Consider the following 24,016-nt stretch of genomic DNA (forward strand, 5'->3'; position numbering starts at 1 on the left):
AGCAAACCAACTCTGCTAGGAAAAACAGCAGAGGAATATGCAGAAAGATTGTATGTTCTGGAACAGTGATTGATATTAACAGACAGTGGTGCAAGGTTTGTGGTCTGATAGAACACATTCCTCAGCTAGCCAGGCTGCATAGCAAAGATTGCTCTTGGGAAAAGTCCCTGAATTCTCTGGCTCTTAGACAGCAAAGTCATACCAGTGACATGGCATGTTGGACGATTTGTGAGGGGGAAGGACTTGAGATGAGTTTTGGTTTTGTTTTTCTTTAAATGTTGAGTTACATGTTGGAAAACTGACTTTGTGACAGAACTACTTTTTAAAAAATATCACTGTAGTTCTCTAAGGTTAATATTTATTTTTAAAGGGTATTTTTAAACAGAGAGTAAGAGAATAAAAGACGAAGTTTTACCAAAGTCAGAACTTTAAAGTACTAGAAATTGTTTCTGTACTCCAGGCAGTTTAGAGTATGTGATATCCTGATTTCCCAATGCTGTGGGACTTCTGTGTAGAATGATAATTCTTGCCGGTGGCTCTCACTGAAGTGGCATCAGTGCACCTGATTCTTCTGGAGACTGGGGTGTGCATGGGCCAGCAGAATCCTCTGCACTCAGATAATTCCTTGGTAGGCCTTTAGTTAATCTTCATTTGTAGCTTACCTTTAGTAGAGTGAAGTGTTCTGGTTAATTACATGCGCTAAATCCAAAAGCAAGTATATCTGTATATTTTTATAAAATACACATATGTACAAAATACCATATATTTATAGAATATGTACCTAAAATAGGTGGTTTTTTAGTATGGTTGGTTTTTTGTTTTTTTTTTAGCAGTGCTGTCAGTGAAGAGGAGCATGCTGTCCTGAGAGGCAGCCCTCTTTGGGGAGTAAAATTATTGAAGATGAAAAGAGCTGAAATGGATGTGGGTTCAGTATTTTTTAATGATATAGATACAAAAAGACACCTGTGTGGGGTCTTATTTTAGGTTCAGGGCTTTTTTTCCAAGTATCAGTAAAACATTGGATGTTCTTTTTAAGAGTAAAGCAGAGCAAGGGAGCAAGTGACCAGTTCCTGTAGTACCTGGGATTTCACCGGTCAGTACACACTTACCTTCATGGAAATGTCCCTACATTTTGCTTTCTCTGGAATCACCTTCCTGTCAGCGGCTTGGGGAAAGGAGGTCATTGTAAAGAGTGTGGAATTCCTTTCTTTTCCATTTAGAATGCATAGAAGTGTTAATGTAGCTCTGTGTGAATTTAGGTATTAACTGAATGGATTAAGAGGAGGCTTTGATTGGCAAGTACAAGGTATTTTACTTGTGCTACCTTATATTAAAAGCACAGATTATATCTGTCTGAATCTGCTTTGAACCACTAAACCTGATAAAGTAGCTCATCCTCATGGCTGGTGTCTGATGCTTCAGATGTTAATAAGGATGATACTTGTAAGATTTAAAAAAAAAACAAACCAAAAAACAGATAATGGTATAGGTATGATAATGTTTTGGTCCTGTCCTTTAAAACTATTCATAGTTCAAAGTGAAAATGTATTAATTCCACATACTAATATAATTTATATTTCTAGGGAGCCTCTGTAGCTTGCTATAGGCACAGACTCAGCCCTGTTTTTTTTAAATAAAGAAAGGATTGTTCTTTGGTATTTTATTAAATTTCAGTGTGTGGCAGTTTGATACACTGCTGTCTATTTTTTGTTGCTTTTAAGACATGAGATTCTTTTAATTCCATTTCTTTTGTTTTTCCCATTAGTTTCATGATACTTCTTCAGCCTTTCTGTATTTGTTACTGAAATTACTAGTTCTTATTAAAACAGTGGTGGTCATTTATCATGGAAAAGCGAAAGGAATCCTTCTTATTTCGACTTTGCAAACATGAAATACATCATGAGATTTCACTATAGAAAAGGTATCTGTTAAATTTATAGTCCTTGTGGAAAGACAGCAGTTTGCTCTTTGAAGTCCATTTTATGCAGACTGATATGACCTTATTTGTAGGTGAGTTAAAGGTTGTCGAAACTGAAAGCTTTCTTCAAGTTCATAGCACGTTAAGTACAGGAGCACTTCCGCTGACATTAATGTTAAACATCTAATTGAGTGCTGTGCTGAAATAGGCTCTGATGTCATTTGGTATGTGTTGTGTCTATTAATGTGACTTAAGAAAAGAAGGAAGGAACTTAACGGACCTGGAGCTGTAGTAGAAATAAAACCCAACAAGTAAATCTTATTTTAAATTTATTTATTCAACTGTTTCTTGATAATTGAAAACTAGTGCTGCTTTTTTTTTTTTCCCCTCTCATTTGAAAGTGTATTTGCTTCTTCTTCAGGACTTTGGGGATACCAGAGGCACGTGGGTTAGAAAGACGGGTGCTCATATTGCAGTGTCACTTACTCCCAGTTCATCAAATCACACTCTGCAAATAAACATTTGGCTTGGAGCAGGTGCCCGTGTTGCTTCTGGGTGTTCCCGAGCCTGTGGATTTGTAGTGCACAGGATGAATGTGTTCAACAACGTTTTAACATTTCGGGGAGATTCTTATGTCAAGTTCGTTCTTCATTTAAAATCTGTTTTAAATAACAGGAGGTAGAAAACAAGCTATACTCAATCAAATCTTAGTACAAATGTCATGTCCCGGGCTGTCCCTTCTACACTTGCTTATACTGGAACATATAGGAGATACTTGCTAGGGAAAAGCTGGAGAGAAGATTCTGGTACTGTAGGAGTGAGCTGAGCAGTGTTACACACTTAGGAGGAACGTTGACATAATTTCATATTGTCAAAAGAGCTTTTGGTGCTACTAAAAGAATAGAAAGACAATTCCTGGTTATTTCTCTTTATGATATTGATTTGCTGCAATATCTGAGACAGCCATCTGTTACTGATAAATAAATACTGTAATTTCAATGGTTCTCAAAGTATTCACTTACTTGCCTTATGTAGGGAGTAATACTTGAGTAACAAGTAGGTAAGAGGTGTTCTCCTAGGAGTTTAACAGGTTAAATTATGTGGATCTATGCAGTTGTCTTTGATAGGGGAGCTGCAAAGAACATAGGAAACAATACTGACATGTAAGTGAAGATAAAACAGAAATATATCTTGCCAATTTGAATCATGGAGTAATTAGGTTAGAAGGGAACTGTGCAGATATCTGGTCAAGCCCCAAGCAAAGCTGTTTGGAAGTTAGATGATGTAAATTGGGACTTGTCCAACTGAATATATCACAGAATAAAGCCCCACAGCCTCTATGGACAGGAGTTTCAGACCTTGGCCTCCCTTGTGAATTTTTTTCATGTGTGTAAAATAGAGATTTCCCACTTTAACTCATGTCCATTGACTCTTAACCTTGAGAAAAATCATGTTGGCTTTCAGTTAAAAAAAGTAGAGTTAATTTTTAAGGATTGCAATTCACTTCTGCCAGCAAAATTAATTTAATGTCTCGAGTTCTTGTTGCTTGGGGAAGGTGGGTAAAGGATGCCGTAATAATGTTACGGTTTGTTTCCTCATATTGAAAATACAATATGGTATTTATTGCATCAATGAAATTTCTCATTGTTGTAAGAAAACGAACATGTTTTGATTTCTTTGTAAGTGAACTCTTGCAAATCCTTGGGAAGTTGTTACTCTGGAGGTGTGTTCCTGTTTGGGTCTCCCTGTTCTTGGTTTGCTTTTGTGTGGGTCTGCAGACAGTGCAGCAGTGGTCCCTTGAAGCTGGTTTTTCAGAAAGATAGAACTGAGTTGGACAGGCTTACTTAAAGTTGGGCTTAGTTTTAAAACATAGTAACCATCTGTTTCTTAGCTTATTATATAATGAATTCATACCTTGCTAAAGGTCACTGTAAACTTGCTGCGCTTGGATTTTTCTGGCTATTTAGGTGGTCTTGTTTCAAGTGTTTGTTCTGAATGGGGAATATGTTTGGTGACTGTGAAAGGCTGATTCCTGGAGCCCGTTCAGTGGTTTCTTCAACTCTGTTACCTTAAACGGTAGAATTTTTCCTCCCCCGTGCTGTCTTCAAAATACAGTGAGCACGAAACTTTGGAATGCTTTGGCTGATTAGCTGACTCCTGTGAAACTGTCTGAGTTGCTGGTATCCTATTGATTGCATTACATCATTATAAAGATATTGTAAAACCTAATGGGAGTATTCTATAACTTAAGAAACTATGACTAAATAGTACTCTTTTTTTTTTTTTCCTCTCTGCAGGCTCATAAGTCAGTGAACTTTGTTTCAACCCTGCTTCAGATCACTATGTCCGAGCAACTGGATTTACCAGTGAGACAGGCAGGCAAGTTTCTGAGGGTTTTTTTTCTTCGTATCTACCTCAGTGGTGCATACACACAAGTACACATGCAGATACTGTTAAGGAATTCTAATGGTTTTAGTCTCAAACGCTCAAAAATTGGGAGTTGCTCGAATTACAGTCATCATGAGCTATTATCTGGCACCATACTCTGAATAGAGAAGACAGAAAGAAAAGGTGTCTGGCTCTTGAGTGATTGTTCCCCTTTATCTCTAGTGAATAATGGTCTTTGGGGGAACAGAAAGGTTTATGATGCTGATACACTTGGTCCAAGGAGGTAATTTAACCTTGTACTGATAGTGCTAATGTTTTCAGCATATTGAATGGAAGAAAACAAATCATGTCTCCTGGAACCCTGCTTATTTGCACGGGAGCCATCAGTAAAATTGATGTTGAATATTGACAACTCCAGACACCATCTTAAAGCTTCTATAAGTACTTGATAGAGGTTTTTAAAATGATACTTCAGAGGTTTTTCTGACTGGTCAGGAAGTGTGACCTTGATCACTTGGATCTTCCATGTAGACTGCTCTAAGTTGTAGCATAAGCTTAACTTGCATTTTTATCGTGTTGTTTGGGGGTGCCGTTCAGATGATGACTCAAAAAGGTTACTGCTTAACGTGTATAAAATGCAATAAAAGGGGAAGGTTTGCAAACAACCTCTGAAATTTCACCCTCCTCCTTGTAAGCCACTTAAAACCCAAAGCATTCTGGGGAGAGTGGGGATGGCTCATACGAGGCACAGCTTACAAACAGCGTGTGTTTGCAAAGCAATTAATGGCATGATAAATCCCGCTGAGGGCAGACTGAAGTCTGCATCACTTCAGTCCTGTAATAGCACAGATCTGCTGAGCGTCCCTTAACCTCTGCAGACACTTTCAGAAACCCTTTGGTTTCTGAATCTTCAAAAGGTGCATATGAGATTCAGGAAAAGTAGTGGCTTTATGGATTTGTATGTAGAATTAGATTAATAGTAACCGTTATTAGTTTGCCATTTGAGATTTCCTGTTGCATTTTAGAAGTACTTTTCTGAGTGCTGTAATTTATATTCTGCCACACAAGCAGTTTGGGTTTGGTTGTCAAATGGTAAATGGAGGCATTTGTGCCAGCAGCCTGATTGCTACGAATTGATGTGGCCCATAACCTTGGTATAAAGGAGCTCTGTTTCTCTTTAGCATTCACTCATCTATCACAAACTTAATTAGATTTTTTTTGCTTACAGGGGATGTTTGAGGTCATCATTAGCAGTGATTAGCTTTGTTTTAATGAAAATACTGAGAAAATAATTATAAAGGATTTTTCAGAAGCATGTTGCTAAAATGTTCCACAACTGTCTGGATCACAGATACAAGCAATACTTTAAGTATTTTTATATGAAAACACATTCTTTACAGAACTAAAAATACATCACAGTAAATGTGTAAAAGAGTATCAACTTAGTAAATTATTAGGCTAATACTTTAGTAAATTATTAGGTTAATACTTTACATGGTTTATGTATTTCTCCTACTCAGAAATGGTCAATGATTTAGTAGTTTCCATCAGTTTTGTTTTAATAAAGATTTGTTTGCAAGATGTTTGTTTGTTTTGTACTTCGAATGGCTGTCAGCTGATTTGCCACTTTTGTCTCACAGGGGTTATCTACTTGAAAAATATGATAACCCAGTACTGGCCAGATCGTGAAACTGCACCAGGAGAGATCCCACCTTACTCCATCCCAGAAGAAGATAGACATTGTATTCGTGAGAATATTGTAGAAGCCATTATCCACTCTCCTGAGCTGATCAGGTGAGCAGTTTTAGCCTCTCTATGAATTGCCTGTGGATTCTGACTGTTGGGTGCTAAGCATCATTGTCATACACTGTGTATCCCAAGCATAGAATTAATGTAGATGGAACAACAGTTTTCAGCTTGTGTGGCATATAAAAATTTAAGGTTCCTGAAATGGCGACTATTAAGCAGAAAGTACAGAACCTAAACGTTCCAAACAAAACTTAAAGTTAAGTATGGACAATATTCACTGTTTAAACACTACAAGAATATTACTAAAATAATAGTAGTAACTGAAATTTAATTATTGTGCCTTTGATTTCTAGAGTACAACTTACTACTTGCATTCACCATATTATCAAGTATGACTATCCTAGTCGCTGGACTGCAGTTGTGGAGAAAATTGGATTTTATCTCCAGTCTGACAACAGTGCTTGTTGGCTTGGAATTCTTCTTTGTCTTTATCAACTCGTGAAAAACTATGAGTAAGTTCTTTCTACCATAAAACTCAGCAGAATTATTATATTGGTGTGTTTTCTTTATATTCTCTATGTATATTGTAACCGTATAGAGTTGTCTGTGGGACTGCACAAAGGTGATGGAAGTCTAATTTTAGCAAATATTCTTAAATACTTGCTATGCAGATGTTGGCTCATGTATCTTCTCCACTAAAATAACAGAAAAATTGCCTTCATTAAAAGTTTGAGATCAGAAAAAAAGAGAGTGTTTTAAAGCCTTCACTTGGTAGTTGTTTTTTATGGATTGATAGCAGTAGGAAAGTCTGCTCAAAATCCAAAATAACTTTTGCAGACAGTAATTATCTAAACCAGGTTTAAACTCGGTGACAAGAAACATATGAAAGTTTCAAAGAGTGAAATCTTGAATGTCAGGAAGCTCAGAATTAGTTGACTGTCTTTGGAATGATGACTTTGATAGCCTCATCCAACCCATCAGGATACTTTTATCAAAGCCCACTGTGCTCTTATATCAAGGCATTGGGCTGGGATACGTGAATGTTCTTGGCTCGGTGTCTGTGTCTGCTCAGAGCTTTAAAGTTGATATTGCACTTTGAGAAGCTGTGTGGGGCTTGGCTGCTGCTGCTGCTGCTGTGTAGGAAGCTCATTTGAGCTGGGTCACAGAAAAGGACAGTCCTGGAGCCAGGGAATTGTAGTAGTGGAACTGATGGAATCCCAACTTACTCTTTTGAAGCACTGGTATGCATAGTGTTTCTGTTTCAGGTGTAAACCAGGTGACTTCCACTTCCTCAATAATACTTTTACAGGAATGCTATAAAGACCTTTGTAATGTGGGAGTTTCTTTAGTGGTTAAATGTTGCAAGTCCTGCTAGGAAAGGAAAGCAGACTAATTTCTCACTTGATTTTCTGTTTAGACATCTCGAACCAAGTATGCTGCAGAGATCTGTGAGATATAAATCGTGAAGTGTTCACTGGTAGTGTATTATGATGATAGCAGTCCTTGTTTGGGGAGGAATTCTGATCTGAGCACAGTCATTGTGTGATCAGCTAAGGCAACAGGTGTGTCTGTAGTCTTAGCTGATCAAACACTTCAGCTGAGGCCAGGAACTGCTCCTGCTTGTTCAGCTTTTCTGGTGAAGTCAACAGGGGTCACTTCCATGTCGCAAATCACGTAGGAACATGCACATTTCAGTGTGTAACAGTATGACTGCAGGCAGATCTCTGTAAAATTTTTTAATTCAATATGTAGCTATTGAATTTTTTTTTTTTCTCTTACTGTGGAAGGTAAATATCTTGGGGCTTTTCATCTTTTTTTTTCTCCAAATTTAACCAGCGAGATCAAATGGCTGCTGTTTGCATAGCCACTTCTTCTGGGGTTTTTTGATTGTGTCTTGTAGAAATTAGAAACAGAGTTTTCCTAAGCAACATTTAATTTAGGTTTCTGTTTCAGAAAATGCATGGAAACTGTATTATTGAATAGGATTTTGGAGCTCAGTGTTTTGTAGTAGTTTTTACAGAACATGCCATCTGGCAGCAGATTGAGCAGTCTTTATCTTATATATTTCTGAATATTGGCACTGTTTAAGAAGTGCCATTGATATTTCATATTAGTGAAAAGTCTAGACCAAAACCAAACCAAAGCCCAATCCTGTAGCCCAGAAATGTCCCACATGACCCCAAGAGTATGACAGCATTAATTGCTTAATCAAAAAATAAAGCTCTACAATCTTAAAGTGATATTTTACCTTGTTCTTGTCATCACCAGTAAGGACAAGATCCTGTTCTGCTGTGGTAACTCTTGAGTCAATAAGGACTTTCTTGTTTTAAGGTTAAAACTTGGGGCAAAGATTTCAAAATGCAGCTTTGTTTCCTTTCAGGAATTTTGAAATGTTTGAGAAAGGAAATGGAGCCTTGTTTTCAGCACAGGCTGTTGGAGTGTCACCAGCACAGGAGGGTGTGAGGCATTAATTCAAGGGTGGTTGCAATCAAAGCCTGCTCTGAGTCTGCCCCATATGGCCTTAAGGGCTCCCTTCTCTGCCAGGTTGTTGGATTTGGCCAAATCAGTAATAAGATATGTGAGAGACATCAGTGGTAGACTGAGAGACTTCACAGTTTACTTTCTTCAATGTCACTGAAGTGATCTAGCTCCTGCAAATATTTTGATAAATTGTGAGCTCTGATAAATGTATTTCTCAGCTGTAGTACTGTCTGGCCATAGCTTTATTTCAGATTCTGCTACAAGAAATGTCTGGGGGTCTTTTTTAAATCATATGTTGTTACAAACTGTCGTATAACCTACTTGTGTCTACACTGGGGAAAGGTGGACTTTTAAAATTTGAAAGCTACGTGAAAGATCTACAAAACTAGTTTGTTCTTCTCTAAAGGTACAAGAAACCAGAGGAGCGGAGTCCTTTGATAGCTGCAATGCAACATTTTCTACCAGTTCTGAAGGATAGCTTCATTCAGCTCTTGAATGATCCATCAGATCAGTCTGTCCTCATCCAGAAACAGATTTTCAAAATATTTTACGCCCTTGTCCAGGTAAAAAAATAAACTTTTTACATGCTCGATCAATAATTTAAATTAAAGCATTATGCTTTTCCTTAAAATAGTAAGTGACACAAATATTACAATATTAGATTACATCTGAATCATTTCCCTACTACTCAGCTCTGTGAATCACAAGTTTCTGGTATGTTTGATTGTCTTGTGCTTTTACTTTTGTACAGTGCTATTCCTGGTTGGCATTAGATAGATACAATTAGAACTTGCACATGCCATCCTCTAAGATAGAGTGTTTGCTGGAAAACCAATTAGAAAACCAGTTTTCTAAGGACAGATTGTGGAGACCAGCCTACATAGAATTACCAGTGTAAATAACCAGTTTGGAATGAAACCGTTCATGTGCTGTTTAATGCTTCAGAAATTAGTGTAACATCCATTTAAGTAGTGTTTTAGCGTTGCATAAACAAAACTTAACTGGAACAAAGACCTCTAGCACCTTTGAAGATATTTAGGATATAGGCTTAGGTTTTGTTAAGTTCTTAAGCATGATTTTCCAGGTAAATTGCTAATCTTTCATGATAGCTAAGTGTAGGCAAAGATTTGAAAGCTAAAATTCAAACTGTGAAAGTAACTTACATTTATTATAAAGCAATTAATTTTTTTTTCTTTTAATGACAAGTATACATTACCTTTGGAGTTGATAAATCAGCAAAACCTGACGGAGTGGATAGAAATCCTGAAGACTGTTGTTGATAGGGATGTACCAGCTGTAAGTGGCTTTTGGCTATTTACCTCTTTAAGCTTAAATATTTTTCATTTATTACAATGTTAGAAATTTTAACTTTTTATTTCTACATTCTTTTTGCTCTAAAGATGCCCATAAAATTAAATAAACAAAAAAATTAAGCTTAAATGGGGTGTTTTAAACTTGACTAGACAAAGTTTGAAAATATGTAGCTTGTATGGGAGTTCTGTTGTTTTCAAATTGTAGGAAAGCTTATTTTGGCTTCTTTTTTCAAAAACTGATTGACCATTTACGTGGCATATATTATGGGACATATTTTTAGATATGCTGTACTTCATACTTATATTAAATTAAAAGTGCAAATGGCAGGTTAAAAGCAACATATAGTATATAGTTGTTCGAATTACATATAATTTGAACTCTTTGTGAGTAGTTGGTGAATATTCTTTTTCTTCCTAAAGGAAACCCTTCAAGTTGATGAAGATGATAGACCTGAGTTGCCTTGGTGGAAATGCAAGAAGTGGGCTTTGCATATCTTAGCTAGGCTTTTTGAGAGGTATTTTCTCTTCCATTTGTATTTAAAAAAACAAACAAACAAACAATTATTCGAGTCAGTAATATTGCTGCACCCTTGAGTTCACATACTTACTTCTAATTCTAGGTATGGAAGCCCTGGCAATGTTTCCAAGGAGTACAATGAGTTTGCTGAAGTGTTCCTGAAAGCCTTTGCTGTTGGTGTTCAGCAGGTAAGAAACACTAAATGGAGGGGTAGTAGGATAAGTTTAGATTCAGTGGTAATTTCTTCTTTATTTTCTGAAAAGGCTTCTTGCTCTTCTTCACCATTTTTTTTCAAGCACATTAGTATGAAGAGCACTGATGTCTGTGGGTTAAAATAAAAGAATGTTTAAAGAAACTATCCATCCACTTTCCACTAACAAGCCCTCAGATGAGCTTCAGTCAAATGTTACCAATTTCTTCCTCCCTGAAAGAGATGGGTATAATATTTATGTGGTGTCATTCACCTTCAGACCTACCTATTTAACTCTGATACAGTTTTTCTTTGACTCAAAGTCAGTAAGTACTGAGCTTTCAGCCTTCTGCAAAAGCCTGATCAAGCAGAGGCTCGCTTACAAACAGGTTAAGTCTGATGGTTCCTTTCCACTCGTCTCCCTGTTTTGGGGTTGCCACTTGTGCTGTGTTTTAGGGTCTGTTATTTAGAAAGCATTTTTTGGACTAAAGCAGTTTCTAAGCTGATGTATGAATGTTATGCCAAACTGTCCTTGATTTACCTTTGTTGGAGTAATTTCATGATTCACAAAGTCCTGACAGATGGCAGCAACCTACAGGTTTTTCTGAAGAGACAGAATGGATTGGTCAGGCAGAAATTGTCATCTCCTTCTCTTGCAGTGTGTGTGTTTAAAGTCAGTAATTTGAACTTTTTGAACTGGCAAGGAAGTTCCCTTCAATGTTGGGAAGTTTTTTGATCTGATTCTTCTGCATGTACTGCTGACTTTAGTTCTTTTGAAAGCAGTTTATTTATAAAAAAACTTCAAGTAGTTTTTGTAAAAGTTCCTTGTATTTGGCTCATAAATACATTTATTTTAAGGTGATTGGGTTGTAAATGTAGATAGAATATTAATTTCTTAAAATCTCACAGAGAAGAACGTTTTCTTCAAAGCCTTGATCTGAATCAGAAGAACAGTTCTTAGTTCAGTTTGTTTTCTTACCTTTATTTTCTAATGAAATTAGACTACAGGACTTTAAAGGAGAAAAGTAGGGAAAGTATCTCCTAAATACGTGGTTTTTGGAGGTCATCCAAAGTGCAAAAAACATTTGTCACATTGAGTGTTGGGAAATATATCCCAACGTTCTACTCAGACAACTGCTGTCAGCGTCGCCTTCTGAGGTGCTCATCTGTCACCTGTAGATGACATCAGGCAGATAATTATTACATGTTCTTTAAGGCCTCACTGGTTGCTTTGCTCTTCCAAGACAAAATGAAGTTCTGACAAAAGGCTATGAGCAAAAGTAGTCTTTGGAAAGATAAATTTAAACAGTTCAACAAAATACTTTCTTTTTCTCTGCATTCTCTTTGAATCAGATTTGATCCTTACTGTTACTGCATCTAGGAAACATTAAGAATTCTGGTATTTTAAGAAAACCCTGGTTGTTCCTCGGCACTGTTACAGAATTTTATTTTATTTGCCCTGGAGCATCCATCCCATGTCCTGCTTTTCCTCACTGTGATTCTTAAACCTTTTGTCAATCTTTCAATATCTTTACTTATTGCATGTAAATCATGAAACTGCTTAGATCTGTGAAAAGAGAGGACAAAACCACTTGTCCCAAGTAGCATGGCTGCAAAGACCATTTGTTAGGCCTTTGCTCTCTCCTCATTTCCAAAGACTATTCCCCATCGCTGCATTGACTAATGATGACTTTGGACTTTTTAGTGTGGTGTTCTGCTACATTGGAGAATATTTCTTAAAAAAAAAAAAAAAACCAAACACAAAAACCCCAAGAAACCACATCCTTCTCAAACTGGACCTTCTTGTATAAACACTTCCACAAAGAATATATATCTTAAATTCAAGTTTGCTGAAGACTCTTTGCATTACCAGTACAAACCTCCCCAGTGAGCTGTAATTTAATTACTAGCCATGGTCCCGTGTCCACTTCATGTCCTGATTGTGGAGAGCCATGGACTTTTAACAAAGGTAGATCCCTGTGAGTAGTTCTGCATGCCACCTCAGGAGAAGAATTGAGGCCAGGAAGCCAAAGGGAGAGGCTGGCTGATCATTCTTGACACACATCCATTCATCACTCTGCATCATTGCTGTGAGGCTGCACACAGGCAAGAATCAGTAGACTGTGGGAGTGTAGAGTGTTTGACAAATCCAGTGGCTGGGCGTGAATTTCTGCCCCCCAAAGAGTGGCAAGATGGAATAATAAACCTCCGAGGGAAGGGCCCCTGGGGTATGGTGGTGATGAATTAGTATGTGTGGTTTATCTTATTAAAGGATTATATTTTTAAAAGATGTGCATGCAGCACCTGATATGAGCTGCAAATTGCCTTATAAAATTAATGACATTTGGTAGAAGGATTAGTCAGTACCCATTTTAGTCTAATGAATAAAGAGGGGGATTTTGCTCAGTTTAGGGGGGTTCTTATGTAGGCCTGTGAGGGAGGGTAGAATTGTGGTTAAAATGGTCTGTGCTCGGGGTAAGCTATTGATGAGATCTGATTTTTCTAGGTGTTGCTGAAGGTGCTGTATCAATACAAGGAGAAGCAGTACATGGCTCCCAGAGTTCTGCAGCAGACGCTGAATTACATCAATCAAGGAGTGTCACATGCAGTCACCTGGAAGAATCTGAAACCTCATATTCAAGTAAACCATTTTTGGAGTTTAATACTTGGTGACTCAGTAGTACATTAGTCAGTCTATTGTACAGAGTTTCTACCCTTGCTAGAATTCACATTTCAGGGAATTCTCATGCAAATTGCTGGTGGAAAGAGTTTAAGCCTGCTTGGTGAAGGTTACCTTGATACCTGAACAAAGCCAGCTAATTGCATTTTTGCTATCTCTCCTTTGTGCTTTAGTATATTAAGGATTACAGTGTAACACAGCAACACAACAGATTTGGAGATGGTGTTAGCTACTGAATTTATGGCATTGAATTATCTCCACATACATCTAGTGGAGATATTCCACAGTGGAGTGGAATAATCTCCACATATCATCCAGATCCAATGTAATATCTTGTGTTGTATTGTAACTCTACCTGAAGGTAAAAGATCTTTTTGGTGAACTACCACATAAAAGCCACTATATCCAAATAGTTTTAGAATGTTAGCATGTTGTACGAGGAAATGACAGGATGGACAAAATCTGTGAAACACAGGAGAGAATATAGAGGTTGATTGAGAAGTGCTAACCTGTTTTCATTTTTTATTTCAGGGAATTATCCAAGATGTTATTTTTCCATTGATGTGCTATACAGATGCTGATGAAGAGCTTTGGCAAGAAGATCCATATGAATATATCCGCATGAAATTTGGTGAGAATTTGAAATCTACTTGTGTTAAAATATGATTTCATGCAAAGATGGGATTTTTTAGGGGTTCTTTTTTGCTGAAAGCTGCCACCATCGAGGACACAGGAGTTTTTGCCCTCATAGAAGTATTTAATTTTTACAGTTACAAAGTTTTTGTTACAAGTCAAACAGTCCAGGTCTTGCTAACAATAACTACATAAGTTTAATGTTGCTAAAAGGTTATGCTTTACAACAGCTAATGTTCCAGGCCCTGGATTTCTAATGGTCTTATGGAATTTCACATGTGGCACAGATCTGAACAGATTCACCCCAATGGTAAATCGAATGTTATGGGGTAAGCCTGGTGTTCCAGACTTGTCAGATTTCACCTCCTGTGGCTTGTTGGGGTTTACTCTAAATCCTTCAAGGCTGGGGAAGAAAGAAATATTTCAGACTTCCTGAAGAAATTCTTCCCTCCACTAGGACTGTGATGTGACTAGAGAAAGGGGTCTTGAGAGGTTTGGGAGCTTTTATACCTCAGTTCCAAGGCACAGACCTGTAAACGCTACAGGTATTACACAAGGGTCTGATAATCCTCTTCTGCAGATAAATAAGAAACTGAGCATTTTCTAACTCAATTAATTCTATGTGCTTGCCTGTAGAGCAAATAACATAAATGGTTAAAACTTGACCAGTGCAACTGCTTCTACTGTTTCAAAAGATTTATCTTAATAAGAAAGACACACAGTTCCAAATTAGACATATAGAGCCAGTGATCATGAAGAACACGAAACATGTATCCAAACATCTGTTACTCTTTGGTCTTGGAATATCTGTAGCAAGAAAGCACAACTAACCACCTGAAAGGAAAATTACTGCTCTTTTGTTTCATATTAAATACATTAGGATCATAAAATGTAGTAAAGGACCAACATTTATAACTGTTACATGTTTACTTAACAGATGTATTTGAAGACTTCATTTCTCCAACAACTGCTGCTCAGACATTATTGTTTACATCCTGTAGTAAAAGGAAAGAGGTAAGCTGTTCAAGGATTATACTGAAATACAACACTAGCTAATTTAGTTTATTTGACGAAAGAGCTATTAATAAAAATTTTACTTTTCTGCTCTCATATCGTAGTACACTAAAATTTTTAATTTCGACTTTATTTTGTGCTGGTCTATTTGTGATTTTTGTATTTGCTGTGCGTTTATATCAAAGACATAAAACATCACCAAAAGTCTAGACTTGGAGCAGATTATTAGATATGTAGGCATTTCAGAGCACTGAGAGTGGTATCTGAGATGATTGATTGGAATACTTTGACTAACCTTACATGTAATCCAGGTCCTGCAGAAGACAATGGGCTTTTGTTATCAAATCCTTACCGAGCCAAATGCTGACCCTCGTAAGAAAGATGGTGCTTTACATATGATTGGTTCTTTGGCTGAAATTCTCCTAAAAGTAAGTGTAAAAATCTGGTAGTTCTTTTGGTTCTTTTTTTCCCCCCTTCTTCCTTTTCTTGGACATACAATGTCTTAGAAGAAATGCAAATAGCAATTCGTGCTCACAAGTTTCTGAATTGCTGCCAGGTGGTTTTTTAGATGTTGAACTTAATTGTTTTGGGTTTGTTGTCATCTTATTTACTCAAATTTTATAGCTCATGTTCAAGTTCAGATTATTGTTTTAAGTTCCTTTAAGTTCTGTGCTTCTAGTGAGAATTACTACACCATTTTCTGTGCTATGCTTAACTACATTCCCTTTTTTGTGGAAGGAAGGAGAAAACATTCAGTGAGAGGTTGTTCATTTAATGAGCTTTTTTTGTGTATAGAAGAAAGGAAATAAAATGAAATTAGTAACCTTGCTCAGTTGGAATGGTAGCAGAAAAGATGCAGGGTATGGACTTGTATTTGGACCACAGCTCTAAGAAGCTTCCCTGACTGCTTTTGCTTTTGATGCCAGAGCAATGTGCTGCCATTTAAAAGGTGTCTCTAGGGATCAAAAAGGGCAGGGGGAAAAAGTGTCACTATTTTGACTGAAAATCATAAAAATCCATGTGGGATCCAAGTTTAATTACTATAAAGGATTTCATTGTTGCATAATTGACTTTATTAAAGGGATAAATTTGAAATCTGACGGTTTTGTTCAGACTTTTATCATGTGAATTTTTTTTTACTGGATTAGAAATACATTTTTGTGTACAGTGTTAAACTGATGTGCTTCTATTCATATTTTGACAGAAAAAGATCTATAAAGACCAGATGGAATATATGTTGCAGAATCACGTGTTCCCTCTCTTCAGCAGTGAGCTGGGTTACATGAGAGCACGGGTAAGAAAGTGTGACATTTACTGTTAAGATACACTGTCTGTTCCAGCTGGAAGATTCAGGAGTCTTTAACTTTTTCCCTCTAACAAATGCTCTCTTTTTAGCACCTTTTAAATTGTGCACTTATTTCAGAGATTTGTATCAGTCTGTGTGTGATTGTAGTTACTGTGTAGTTTTAACATGGCTGCAGCACTGTGTGCACAGTTTTCCATCTGTGTCTGGTGGTAGGGTCTATTTGTGTTTTGCATGTAGACTGTACTGCTCACACAAAACCTGTGGCCAAAGATGAACTTGAGATCATAGTACTGGTCTAGTGATGTCTGAAGGACGAGCCTCCCACTGACCAGCCTCCACACTCTCAAACATCTTCATTGTTGTATCTTTCTTGTCTTTATTCAACAGTAGTTGTACTTCAGATTCAATGATTTGCGTAGGTTATGAGTATACATGTAGTTGATAATCCTGTTCTCAGGTTTTGCAGCTCTGAATTTGTTCAATGTGGGTTTTCTTCAGGCTTGTTGGGTTCTTCATTACTTTTGTGAAGTCAAATTTAAGAGTGACCAGAATCTCCAGACAGCCTTAGAACTCACAAGACGGTGTCTGATCGATGACAGGGAAATGCCTGTGAAAGTGGAAGCTGCCATAGCTCTTCAAGTTCTCATCAGTAACCAAGAGAAAGGTAAGGTAGCCCTCTTTCCTTACAGCTACAGCAAGCTTTAATGGAACAAGTGTTAACATTGTGGTGCTCAGGCAGACTCATTCTCTTCTTTCCTGATGTTAATTTACTTTTTGTAATTATAATTTGTAATCATCATAATTTTTCAGCTGGGAAATGTTCTATTGTTTTATATAAATAACATTGTAAATTACATTCTAAGAAAATAAAATTATTATAACATTATAAACAACAACTTCATGGTACAGTAAATCCAGTGTTACAGCACCTAATAATTGAACCAGAAGTACAGTGGCAATATAAGCACATCTGTCTCAGCGTATTCTTGTTAAAATTTATTAAAAAAAAAAAACAACCTATCTTTATCCTGGCAGGTTTTATATGGCTTAGTATTCCTGAAGCTGACATAAAAGCCAGAAAGCAACCATAAATTCTGTATTTAATACCTTAGGTAATTTGACAAAAATGTGTATGTACCATTCCTGTTGAATTAACATTTGCATGGAGAAGTAATCTTGCATTCTGTAAAGACTGCAGAGCTCTGGTTTTCATACTTCAGTTTTGATCCTCTTGGTATACAATTTTATTTAAAAATTCTTCTGAATGTTAGTACTGCTATAATGATTTATATTATCCATGTTTTTGGCATATTAATGCTGACGCATTAAATATTAATAAAGTATATATTGAATTTCTTACGCTGATCTGTGGTTTTCTAAGGATGTTAATTCAAACATTTCCATTTGTTTTACAGCTAAAGAATATATTACTCCATTCATTAGACCTGTAATGCAAGCTTTACTTCACATTATAAGAGAGACTGAAAATGATGATCTTACTAATGTGATTCAGAAGATGATCTGTGAATATAGTGAAGAAGTTACTCCAATTGCAGTAGAAATGACACAGCATTTGGTGAGACTTTTGGGTGACTTGGGAAGATGCTTAATATGTGAAAGACTGGTATTTAAAATTGATAGTTTACCATCAGTGAGTAGCTGTTGTTACTCCAGTCTGCTGAAGGGCATTGGTACAAGTAGTTTTCTTCTACATTTAGACAGTCTTTTCCTCAAAACTGGCTTCATAACTTAAAGCAAGTGGAAATTTCTAAGAACGATTCTAGAAATGTTTGAGAAATCTTTGTACGTATTTTCTCCTGACAGTGTTAATAATGAAGTTGGTAGCACATTTTAGGTAGTCTCTGCAATGTGACTGAAGTTTTCTGGTTTAAAATATTAAATTAAGGACCGGATTTTTTAATGAAAAATTTGGTGTGAAAATAATGTTATGTTGTCTGTAATGTGAAAATAAAATTGAATCTGCAGGAGAAATTCGGAGCTTGAGTGGCCATATATCTAGCAAGTTGTGCTAATGGTTCCAAAAGCAGAGGTCAGCCCAGTGCTTCCCTGTTCCAGGCCCTTGCCTTGGAGTTTAAACAGAATTGTTTGCATGTCCTCTCTGGGAATGCCTGCAGAGTGTTCAGTCTAGTTTAGCTACCAACCAAACCTCGTGTTAGAAGAACTTGCTTGTAGAAAGTGTATTCTTTTGCATGTGATGTAATGTAATTTATATTTTTATCATTATTAATTTTTATTTTATTTATTATTTTTATGAATAGATAAAGGATAACAGCTTCAATGGCTTAACAGTCAAATTTTATCATCTTGAGAAGAAACTCTGGAATGGAGCAGTCACCTGCTAATATTCATGTTCTCTTAGCAGAAGTAGTCTTTAAATTGTGTAGGATGTCAGACTTCCACAATTCAGTGGCATATTTATGAGTTGTTCTGCTATTACGTGCAGGCAATGACATTTAACCAGGTGATCCAGACTGGTCCAGATGAAGAGGGCAGTGATGACAAAGCAGTGACAGCAATGGGAATCTTGAATACTATTGATACACTTCTCAGTGTAGTTGAAGATCACAAGGAAGTAAGTAAAAACTACTTTAAAGCTAATACGTATTGTCTAAGACACTGTAAGTCTTTAATACTTCCATTATTTTTGGCATTATTACTTGAAAAACTGTCCTTTTGGCCAAAAAGATCTTAAAACAGAAAATAGAGAAGTACTTATCATGTAACCAAGTTGTAACAGAGTGGGTCATATTTCTAATGCAGTGAATGCGGTAATAGAGCACAAATGCCACAGTATTTCCCACAGGAATTCAGATTCTTGTTCAAATAGGGGAAGCAATGTGACTCTGACAGCTCAGCTGAAACAACCCCTCTGATTTGATGAGCTCTGCCCTTCAAACAGAACAGATGAAGCTTCAGTTATCTCCTAACACTGACTCTGCTGACTGAGTTTGCTCCCTGGGACAGAATGGATGTCAGTAAATACAGCTCTTGTGGCTGTGCTCAGTGGTGGGTTGTTGTACCTGCCTGATCTGCCCTGGAGAATTCTCCAGTGTGATGAAAACTCCTGTTACTTTTTTTTATTGTACTGAATGGACTAACTTCTGTCCAGAGGACAGCTAGTTCAAAAGATGCTATCCCTGATTAAAATCCTTTGTGACAAAGTCAGCTACTATTTTTTTAATAAATAAGTTATAGGTTTTTTTAGTGACTAAGGAGTTCAGTAATAAACTGTACTCTCAGGACTCTGAAGACTTTACTAAGGAAGCAGCATAATACAAATTCCCAAGGGTAGAATCCAGTGCTGCCATACAACAAACCAAGGACCAGTTCATCTCATTTACTTGTTGCTAAAGCTGCTCAGCAAGCTTTTCATGTACTTGTTTTTGTCAGCAAATCCTTGCCACCTAAGTGAAAAGTATTTGTAACAATATGCTAGTCCTGAGGAACTCAGTTTTAAAATGTTGACCACTAAACATTTATATTTAGAGACATCTCACACAGGATGACCAGTGTTGCAAGAGATAAGGTATTTAGCAGGTTAGTTTCAAATCCTGTTCTGCATAGCTAAGACCAGAAACTCGAACCTTATTTGCCCCTGTGCAAGGTAAGTGCCCTCAACAGGTCGATGACTGTTTTGTTAGCTATTCCATGGACTAATAAATACTAATTGGGAAGACTGTCTGAATCTGTAGGACCAGCATTTAGACTGATTGTCCCCATACCATATGAACATTCTCAGCTAGCTCTGGGAGGTGTTTTGGTATTTGATTTGATTTGTTTGTTTGTTTGTTTTAAATTTCACTTTTCTGGAACAGCAAATACTTCCTGCAATTTCCATTGCTTCCCCCCTTTCAGGTATACATTTACTTACAGTGTTTCAGTGGGACTTAACTGTTACACAGGGTTACTGTCAGGCTTTTCTTTTATATGAGATTCTTCCAGTGTTCCAAAAACACCTCGTATTAAGAGCTATCTTGCAAATCCTTAGCTAAGAATGCTGCTCTTACACATTTAGTGGGAAATTTGGAATTTGTTTTGAAAACTATATTGTATTAATAGAAACTGCTTTGAATAATCATAAAATGTGTTTAATTGCTACTTCCAAATATTGAAAATAGTCATAAATCTCCTTTTTTTTTCCTTTTTTTTTTCTTTCAGATTACTCAGCAGCTGGAAGGGATCTGTTTGCAGGTGATTGGAACAGTTTTGCAGCAGCATGTGTTAGGTATCTCTACTTCTGTTGGCTTATTTTTTAAAGTGCATGGAATTGGCATTACATTTACCTAGAATTCTGTTTGTTTCAGAGTTCTACGAGGAGATCTTTTCCTTGGCTCATAGTCTGACCTGCCAACAGGTTTCTGCACAAATGTGGCAGCTTCTTCCTCTTGTGTTTGAAGTCTTTCAGCAGGATGGTTTTGATTACTTTACTGGTAAGTAACATAAATAAAAAATGGTTTCATAGATGCAATTGCAGCTGTAAATAGTAAACTGCATCTTGACTCAATATTACGAGAATGCTCCAGTGAGGTTACACTTGAAGTATTTTATTCTGCTGTTGCTACAACCAGACTTGTTTTGTTAAGGCATCTATAACTAGATTCACACTTATCTTGACAAACATTAAGCAAGAACTGTAATTATTAATACACAGATTTTAACAGCATCTAACTGATTGTTCTTCTTTTAATACAGACATGATGCCTCTCTTGCATAATTATGTTACTGTTGATACAGATACACTTCTGTCAGACACAAAATATCTTGAAATGATCTACAGTATGTGCAAGAAGGTGAGTAGGTTCCTTTGTGGTAACAAAACCTGCCATCTCTGAAGTAATGTACTGTTAAACTGGATACTTTTTTCCAAAACAGCTTCTGATGTCTGTTCTTTAAAGCATTTTGCTCTTTAACATCCTCTGAGATTCCACAAACTGCTTAGTTATTGCAGAGAAATTTAAAGAGGTTGCGTTAAAATTTCAGATACAGACTTTTGCTGAAAGGCAAAAACAAATCATACACAACAAAAGCAGATTAAACAAACCAGGTTTTGTGCAATACACTTTACACATATGGGCATGCAAGACATATTGCAAAAGGTAGGTGGTTTCCTTTATCTGGGATTTGTAGGCTTGCTGTGACTAGGATAGTACATACTGTGTGTGTGCTAAACAAGCGGAGTAGGGATGGAGGGTAAAGGGATAGGAGTAGGAAGTTATTTTCCCAAGTTTGTGCCAAGTCAGTGATGAAAGCTGGGAGCAGAATGCAGCTGTTCTAACTCAGTCCAGGCACTTCTGGGCAGGGTTTCTGTATTTAACTTCTCAGGTCCTGTGTGTTACCAGTAGCTGCCAACTAGGCTTTCTTTGTCCAGTCAATATGTAGGATACACAGCTTTCCAGAATGTTAGCCCTGTGTGAGGAAATGAATACTTCTTTATGAGATGGTGTTAATATTTTATCATCTCTAATAGTAATCTTGTAGGGATTTCAGTTTTCCACTCCTGGATATTATGTGTGGTGTCTATATAAGAGCTATGGTGAACTGTCAGCGCTGCCCATGGTATTTCCTGAGTAATTCTTTTGGAGATGTTTAAATATCATAGTGAATAAGTCTTGCCAGCCTTAATTTGAAAACAAGTTGCAACCAGGCTGATTGTAAATTCTTGGAACATTTTATTTTGAAACCAGCAAAATAGGATAAAAAGAAAATTAGCCTGCCATGACCTGTTAGTGATTCGTGCTTGGCTGAGCAGAGTGAATCTTTAACACAGGTTTTAGATATTGAGTGGTGTACCACTGGATATCCCATTTTTGTAAATAAAACTTACAAAATTCAGTACATTAATGCATAAGAGAAGTTTTTGGTTTGTTTTGCAAAATGGAAGCTGATACTTATGCAGTTACTGTGGTAAGCTCTGCATCCACAGATTTATTGAATATTTGCACATTTAAGTTAGTTTTGCCCACATTCAGCCATTTTCAGTCTCTGGCTGTCATACCAAACCATTGCTGTGGATTTGGCTGCTTTACTGATGGGTGTTTATGCATTGTTATAAAGGGGGTAAATTCATACCAGGTTTTCAAAGCAAAGCAGTATATGGAGAGCACTTCTTGAAGGGATATCACCAACAGTAATGGTTATTTTTCAGGTCCTTACAGGAGTTGCTGGAGAAGATGCAGAATGTCATGCAGCAAAGCTGTTAGAAGTAATTATTCTTCAGTGTAAAGGGCGTGGCATTGATCAGGTTAGTAACAACTTTGGTTGCTAAAACTAATACTTTAAAAAGATTTTATTCTGTAATATTGATTATGTATTAACATGAGTTTTGTTACAAGACGTTTGTGTGGTGTGACTGATAATCCTTTCTGCTACTTCAGTGTTACTCAGTTAACAGCACTGCAGAGATAGTTATTGCACACTGTGTCTCCAGAATATAGGACATTGCAAAACTCATGTGTTTTCATGAAATTGGAATAGCACCAGTTTAGGAGCATCTTGGTTCTAAAAAGTCAATTAATTGCATTCTAAGTTAATCCTAGTGAATATTTAATAAAAATTATTCAATCTTTCAAGCTCATAGCTTTGAAATAAATATGAAAATGAAGTTCCTAGAATCCCAATTAATGTCATAGAGGAACCAGGGACTTCATTATGCACATATGAAAATTATAATTTGAGAGATGAATTTGTGTGCTTCTGCTGTGCACAGGACAGGCACTGTATACTAGCCATTTAAACATTTTTGCATCCTTTTGAATACTTGTGCATATGGTCCTTGGAAACTTTAATTTTCATTTGAAAAAAAAAATCTTCTATTGTGAATCCAGTTTTTTTAGTGTGGCATCTCTGAAGAGCCTACACCTTTGAATAGCTCTTTCCTTGCAGTGTTAGTAATACTTCTTGACCTTGATGTATGTATTAAAAAAGACTAGGTTGATTTTGCTGGACTTCCTGTGGTATACATTTCCTCTATTTTTAATTTTTAATACACAAAATTATAGAACCAGGAGCTACAGCTGCTGTGCAGGATGTCCCAAAATCCACATGGTTAAATATTTTCACATTTTCATTTACTCTTTTAATTGCCAGCAGAAGTCATATACAAAATTGCTCCCATTTTATGCCCTCTGTGTTTATGTGCCAGATTGCTGAAATACAGAATAACAAATTTTAGTTTTGGTCACTAAGTCTGTCATGGTTCCCACTCCTCAGTGCATACCCTTATTTGTGGAAGCTGCCTTGGAGAGACTGACCAGAGAAGTGAAAACCAGTGAACTACGAACAATGTGCCTCCAGGTTGCCATAGCTGCTTTGTATTACAATCCTCATTTACTATTAAATACCTTGGAAAATCTTCGTTTTCCCAATAATGTGGAGCCTGTCACCAATCACTTCATAACACAGTGGCTTAACGACGTGGACTGTTTCTTGGGGTGAGTGTTTCTAATTCTGAAGATGATTCTCTGTGATACACCTGTGTATGACCTGCTTGTAAATCATAACAACTTACACCATTTTTACTCTTCTGTTTTGTAGACTTCATGATAGAAAGATGTGTGTGCTTGGCTTGTGTGCTCTTATTGATCTGGAGCAAATACCACAGGTTTTAAATCAAGTTGCTGGACAGATTCTGCCAGCTTTTATCCTTTTATTTAATGGATTGAAAAGAGCATATGCCTGTCATGCAGAGCATGAAAATGACAGTGATGATGATGATGAAGCTGAAGAAGATGAGGAAACAGGTATGGAAACTGAAACTGTTATTCTGTATTTTTTTTTTTTTTTTTTTTTTTCCTGATGGAGATTCCT

At 36.8% G+C, this 24,016-nt stretch overlaps 1 protein-coding gene and 1 non-coding gene across 2 annotated transcripts in view; both read left to right on the plus strand.

Annotated features, from left to right (window-relative positions):
* IPO7 (importin 7) overlaps positions 1-24,016 on the plus strand; it is a 35,606-nt gene that overhangs the window by 5,244 nt on the left and 6,346 nt on the right. The window contains exons 2-22 of the mRNA XM_027737366.2: positions 4,216-4,297; positions 5,947-6,100; positions 6,409-6,567; positions 8,943-9,099; positions 9,743-9,832; positions 10,270-10,364; positions 10,470-10,554; positions 13,063-13,197; positions 13,768-13,867; positions 14,807-14,883; positions 15,195-15,311; positions 16,088-16,177; positions 16,688-16,853; positions 17,605-17,765; positions 18,654-18,782; positions 20,369-20,435; positions 20,515-20,640; positions 20,903-21,000; positions 22,356-22,451; positions 23,420-23,640; positions 23,744-23,949. Of these exons, the coding sequence (XP_027593167.1) occupies positions 4,216-4,297; positions 5,947-6,100; positions 6,409-6,567; positions 8,943-9,099; positions 9,743-9,832; positions 10,270-10,364; positions 10,470-10,554; positions 13,063-13,197; positions 13,768-13,867; positions 14,807-14,883; positions 15,195-15,311; positions 16,088-16,177; positions 16,688-16,853; positions 17,605-17,765; positions 18,654-18,782; positions 20,369-20,435; positions 20,515-20,640; positions 20,903-21,000; positions 22,356-22,451; positions 23,420-23,640; positions 23,744-23,949 (2,611 nt within the window). The remainder of the gene's footprint in view (positions 1-4,215; positions 4,298-5,946; positions 6,101-6,408; positions 6,568-8,942; positions 9,100-9,742; positions 9,833-10,269; positions 10,365-10,469; positions 10,555-13,062; positions 13,198-13,767; positions 13,868-14,806; positions 14,884-15,194; positions 15,312-16,087; positions 16,178-16,687; positions 16,854-17,604; positions 17,766-18,653; positions 18,783-20,368; positions 20,436-20,514; positions 20,641-20,902; positions 21,001-22,355; positions 22,452-23,419; positions 23,641-23,743; positions 23,950-24,016) is intronic.
* On the plus strand, positions 16,361-16,542 carry LOC113996711. Its single transcript, XR_003543865.1, has one exon. It is a non-coding gene; the product is annotated as a small nucleolar RNA SNORA23 (small nucleolar RNA).

This window comes from Pipra filicauda, unplaced genomic scaffold (genome assembly GCF_003945595.2).
Source record: "Pipra filicauda isolate LSUMZ 115617 unplaced genomic scaffold, ASM394559v2 scaffold26_size5592650_pilon, whole genome shotgun sequence".
NCBI classification, from domain to species: Eukaryota; Metazoa; Chordata; class Aves; order Passeriformes; family Pipridae; genus Pipra; species Pipra filicauda.